Source organism: Diabrotica virgifera, chromosome 5 (genome assembly GCF_917563875.1).
Source record: "Diabrotica virgifera virgifera chromosome 5, PGI_DIABVI_V3a".
Lineage (NCBI taxonomy): Eukaryota > Metazoa > Arthropoda > Insecta > Coleoptera > Chrysomelidae > Diabrotica > Diabrotica virgifera.
In genome coordinates, this window is record NC_065447.1 from 216,875,943 (window position 1) to 216,882,022 (window position 6,080).

General features: G+C 33.0%; 1 protein-coding gene across 3 annotated transcripts in view; it reads left to right on the top strand.

Moving 5' to 3' along the window:
• LOC126884622 (protein HGV2) overlaps positions 1-5,524 on the top strand; it is a 100,327-nt gene extending 94,803 nt beyond the window's left edge. For all 3 annotated transcript variants that reach the window (XM_050650680.1, XM_050650682.1, XM_050650681.1), the window contains exon 5: positions 5,324-5,524. In XM_050650680.1, the coding sequence (XP_050506637.1) occupies positions 5,324-5,509 (186 nt within the window). In that variant the 3' untranslated portion in view covers positions 5,510-5,524. The remainder of the gene's footprint in view (positions 1-5,323) is intronic.
• Positions 5,525-6,080: the final 556 nt, after the last annotated feature.

Here is a 6,080-nt window from a genome sequence, read left to right on the forward strand (position 1 = left end):
GCAGAGCATCTTCAGGTCAACGGTTACAAGTCACTAAATGCTACAAATAAAGACCAGAGTTAGAACAATGTCTGGTTGTAAAAAATGCTAAAGATCCATAAGATCAAGACAATATTGAACAACATACATAAAAGTACTCGGGGGGCGGTAACAAACGTCCCCAAGCTCACAAACACATGCAGATGTATGCCGTCTGTAATCATGCAATGATAACGTGTCATACTTACATTCGGTTACAAGGAGCTACTTCTTGAGTATTCATTAACATGATATCTTGCTTAAGTTATGCTAACGGGATATGGTGGAATAGACGGAGAATGTTGTAAAGGTTAACAAGTTTTATGGAAATTGGAAATTTTTGAGGATGATGTGATAGTTGGAGAAAGACAACCAACAAATATGTGCCTGTTATTTTTTGTTTGTGAAGTAGACTAAAGTGAATGTCATATACAATTTTAATATGTGATGGTCTTGAAAGATTTTTATTTCTATTTATTAAAAGATTTTTATTTATATTTATTAAAAGAATTCTATTTATTAATGTATGTGTTAGTGTAAGGCTGACAACGTTTGGATCAAAACGGGTTGATATCTAGTATTAGCTGTGGACGTGCAGCTGTAACCCAAATTGTTAAGGTCAATACTCCTTGATGTTCTAATGAGAGGAGTAGTGGTCGCATAAGGGATGAAAAGTCGGAAAGCTTAAAAATTGTAGCTACATTCTTTTAATAAATATAAATAAAAATCTTTTAATAAATAGAAATAAAAATCACCATCACATATTAAAATTGTATATATGACATTCACTTTAGTCTACTTCACAAACAAAAAATAACAGGCACAGATTTGTTGGTTGTCTTTCTCCAACTATCACATCACCCTCAAGAATTTCCAATTTCCATAAAACTTGTTAATCTTTACAACATTCTCCGTCTATTCCACCATATCCCGTTAGCATAACTTAAGCAAGATATCAGGTTAATGAATACTCAAGAAGTAGCTTCTGGTAACCGAATGTAAGTACGACACGTTATCATTGCATGATTACAGACGGCATACATCTGCATGTGTTTGTGAGCTTGGGGACGTTTGTTACCGCCCCCCGAGTGTACTTTTATGTATGTTGTTCAATATTGTCTTGATCTTATGGATCTTTAGCATTTTTTACAACCAGACATTGTTCTAACTCTGGTCTTTATTTGTAGCATTTAGTGACTTGTAACCGTTGACCTGACGATGCTCTTCATACTTTAGAGAGCTAAACCGGTCGTCGGAAGTTACAATAAATGATTGAGAGTACGTATGTTTTTTACTTCAATCGGATTTAAATTTAATATGGGCTATATGGTGGCCAATATAATTTTTAAATTGAATCTCATCAAGATAAGTATTCAATATTCTACCGACATGAAGACCTGCTTTATGATGCATTAACACGAATTTGTTATCCAATGTGGCTGGCAAATGGCAAAATATTATCTTCTAAAATGGTTTTAATGTACATATCAGCTGTCATTCACCCAATCACCTCCACAAATTCGATATCTCCTTTCCAAGAAATACCACTCCACTACCGTTCATGATATGGAAGCAAGATTGACAAAACTTCGTCTACAAATAAGTTAGCGAAAAGTATGTCAGTTGTAACCTCATACAGAGCGTTAGTTATGGTGGTGGCGGCATAGTGACATGGAGCGATATTGTTTTGAAATGACATACCGAACACGTGGAGGTGATAAAAACATTTTCATATAGGCGCTACTATATAAAAGACATTGGCGCTAATGCACGTCTTCATGTCGCTAGAATAGTGAATACTTACCTTGATGAAATTCAATTTAAAAATTATATTGGCCAGTATATACCCGACTATAGGATTTATATGACTAAAACATCACATTCGGAAACGAAATCCTATTCTCATGATACTGGGGGGCTAAGGATAGCAGCACAAAAAAAATTCATTTCATATGCATATGCAATATTTTTGTCCGTGAGTATATTTTAGACATTTGTATTCTTTTTTCATCATATTTTGTTCTTCATTTGTTAATACATTCTATTTAAATCCTAAAATGTAATTTTATCATCCTTTAATATATGTACCTTGTTTTATTGTACATCCATTTGTACATTATGTTCGTCTTCTTATTAATGATTATTTATTATTATCTTCTCCAAAGGCTTTTATTTGTATTCTGTAGGGTAGGGAGGCTGAGTCCAGTCACACAGCATTTATGCCAGTGTGTGGTGGTTTTAAGTGTTATCATCTTTAAGTATCATCTCCGTGACGAAGGTTAGCAATCATCATGGCTATTTTGGCCTTCGAGGCAGCTGCTCTGAACAGTTGCGTTCAGCTGCAACCAAACTATTATCTCAGGTTCTTCAACCAGAAAACGCGTCTCTTTCTTACGCTTCTCCTACCCTCTATAAGTTCTTAAGTTACAGACATAAGTTCTTCTCCTTAAGTTCTATATTTAATGGAAGTAAACTAGAATTTTGATTAAAATGGTTTAAATTTGACACTCCGATTTACTTAAACCGTTCTCAAAATACAAATTAAAATCTTGTAATCACGTATGTTTTATAAAAGGCCTTGTTTGTCTTTTTAAACGAGTAAACAGAGAATTTTCTGTAGTTTTTTTATTAGTTATTAATATACTACTTACTGTTTACCATTTCTCATTATTTACTTTTGTACTTTAAGAACTTTATATTTATTAAAAAAAAAACAGGAACTTTTTGGGTGAACATGTCTCGTTTTAATAATTTTATTCACAGCATCCAAGTGTCAGTTAATAATTTTGTACATAGCTGCTTATGTTAAATACTCAAATTAATCAAAATTGTTAAAGACTGATGTTAGGAATATTGCTTTTTTGCATTCGCCTCGTTTTTTGAACTTTTGTACTATTTTTTAATAAAAAAATTTATAAATCAGTAGGCTTTTATTTCTTTCCTAACCAATTGAATAAATACTTAAACACTACAAAGTTTGATAATAGGCTTTAAAATTAATCACTTCATAGCGATTAAGCTGTACATAGCACGTCCTAAAGTCTTCTTTTCTTAACTAATTTTTGAACCGAAACACTTAATGAAGGACACCGCGCACACCTTATAGACGGAGAGGCAGCGCTGAAAAATCTTTTTGAATTTACTTAAGCTAAATTTTTCACAGTTGATTACTGAGATTGTGTAGAGAAACATACTGCGGTCGGTCAAGCGAAACGTAGAACAGTGAGAGGGTATCAAAGTTGCTTTCCTACGAAGGTAATTAAATCCATTTACTAAGGCTGAAAATCAGTACACATATTCTAAATTGAATATAAATAAAAGTTATTATAGTCGGTCAGCTGTATGACGGGACAGAGCCGGTCGGTCGGCCCAATGAATGTACAGGGTTATTCACTATATTTTGAGCCCCTTGTAAACTGCTTTATTTACAGAATTGGAAAAAAATGTAAAATACAAAAGTTATTCGATTTTTAAATTATGATTTTTTGACATATATATCGTACTAGTGACGTCATCCATCTGGGCGTGATGACGCAATCGACTATTTTTTTTTAAATGAGAATAGGGGTCGTGTGCTAGCTCATTTGAAAAGTTATTCAATTCTCTATACAGTACTATAAACAATAAGATCATTATTTATACAGGGTGTCCAAAAAAAATTTTGAATGATTAATTAAACAATTAATTTAATTCAAAAATTTTTTGGACACCCTGTATAATTCATCATGTTAATGTTTATATTACTGCATAGGGAATTGAATAACCTTTCAAATGAGCTAGCACTCGACCCCTATTCCCATTTAAAAAAATAGTCGATTACGTCATCACGCCCAAATGGATGACGTTACTAGTACGATATATATGTCAAAAAATCATAATTTAAAAATCGAATAACTTTTGTATTTTACATTTTTTCTAATTCTGTAAATAAAGCAGTTTACAAGGGGGTCAAAATATAGTGAATAACCCTGTACGTTCACTGGGGCCGACCGAACGGCTCTGTCCCGTCATACAGCTGACCGACTATAATAACTTTTATTTATATTTAATTTAGAATGTGTGTACTGATTTTCAGCCTTAGTAAATGGATTTAATTACCTTCGTAGGAAAGCAACTTTGATACCCTCTCAGTAACCCCGGTTCTACGTTTCGCTTGACCGACCGCAGTGTGTTTCTCTACACAATCACAGTAATCAACTGTGAAAAATCTAGCTTTAGTAAATTCAAAGAGATTTTTCAGCGCTGCCTCTTGGACTATTAGAGAACATTTAATGTCATTCAAATACAATAAAATTTACATGAATAGATTCTTCTCGAAATTACAATCATTTCATATCATTGCGCCAACCTTTTTACGAAATCACATTTTTGAAGTCCATATTCATTAATACTATTAGTTGCTAAGTTATTATCGCTATTAAAAATAGCTTAACCCAGCGTGAGACGGACCAGTATTTTGCGGTGCGTCACTGGAACTGCATTGTCATAATACCTGCAGAAAGATTTATGAAGTGCCTTTTCACAAAATATCTTTTCTCTTTCTATCTTATTTACAGACCCATTTGATTTTAGATTTATTTATATCAATTTACGCCGTTATTAATCAAAATTCAGAGTTGACGCAATGATATGAAATTATTGTAATTTCAAGACGAATCTATTCATGTAAATTTTGTTGTATTTGAGTGACATTACATTTTCCATAAGATATATGGGGTGTCCTTTTTGGATCATCCGTAAAAATGGCGGAATGATGCCATTTTGTAAGGTAATTTCTTTCGAAAGAATTGGAACATGATTTTTATGATCTGCAAAAGGAAATATGGCGCTTTATAAGAGGTCAAACAACGGAGGTAAAGGAACTAATAAAGCCAAAATGTGTAGAAAGGGATAGGTAAATACGGAATACCAAACTAATTACTGAAATATTGTGAAGCTGCAATGACAGAACAATTAACAAAATTATAAAATATCGGAATAATGGAGAACTAATTAGCAAACGTAATTCTACTATTCAAAAAAGCAGCCAGAAAACTACAGAGGTATAAACTCGTTAAATATTACCCTAAAACTTAAAACTAAAATTTTCCAAGAACTATCGAATCAAAGGATAAGTTTAGCAGATGAAAAACAGGGTTTTCATACTGTTATTGGTCCGTCACGGGAAAATAATTCCAGACCAAGACCTTTAAAGCCCCAAAATAAAGTAATAATACATATTGCATATTATATACCTATTTAAAAAATAAATATTTTTGTTGGTAGAGCACAAAGAGCATCAATATTTTTTTATTTAATTTTATAGGCAATGAAAAATATAGTATCGGCCATGACGGAAGGAATAAAATCAGACAAACCAGCTCCATCTACCAGTTCCTCAAAGCCTGCTACTGACATTTCACATCTGGTCAAGAGGAAAAGAAAAGCGGATGAGATAGACGACAAAGACGCAGCACAAGAGAGCAATCCGTCAAAAAAAGTCAATCAATAAACGTATTACTGTGTTTTTTATTTTTACCTTCAAACTCTTGCCACATTTATCATAGACTATTAAGAACAATTGCGAGAACAACTAAGTATAATAAAGTTAAAGTAATTTTAGACATGCAGACACAATTTTTTCCTGTAGCTATTTTACATTTCAAAAGTGTGACTATTTTTTATTGTAGCAAATTTTTTAATTGTCATCAAATATTATCCAGTTTTTAGAAACATACAACCAAGCACATGCATCTGTAATCAAATTTCAGTTTGATGAGTATCTGCATTTTTCTATTCTATGGGTGTGCTTATCTTCATTTTCTTTGTCGACATGTTCGTACACTTTGTCAAAACTCTGAATGACTTTAAAAATCCTACAATGGGCACCCCCACTTGATGAGCAGCAAAATTACCGGAAATTATGTTAGTAGGAGAAGTAAACTACATCTAAAAATCACGTAGTCGAGGCCCGGCGGTCATCCATCCCTTTCTTTCCGAATACTTTCTATGTCTGCTCTCGGCTCCGATGAGCAAAATTTCGAAAGTCATTACCAGTCTTGGCGAGTAATATACAGTATGTC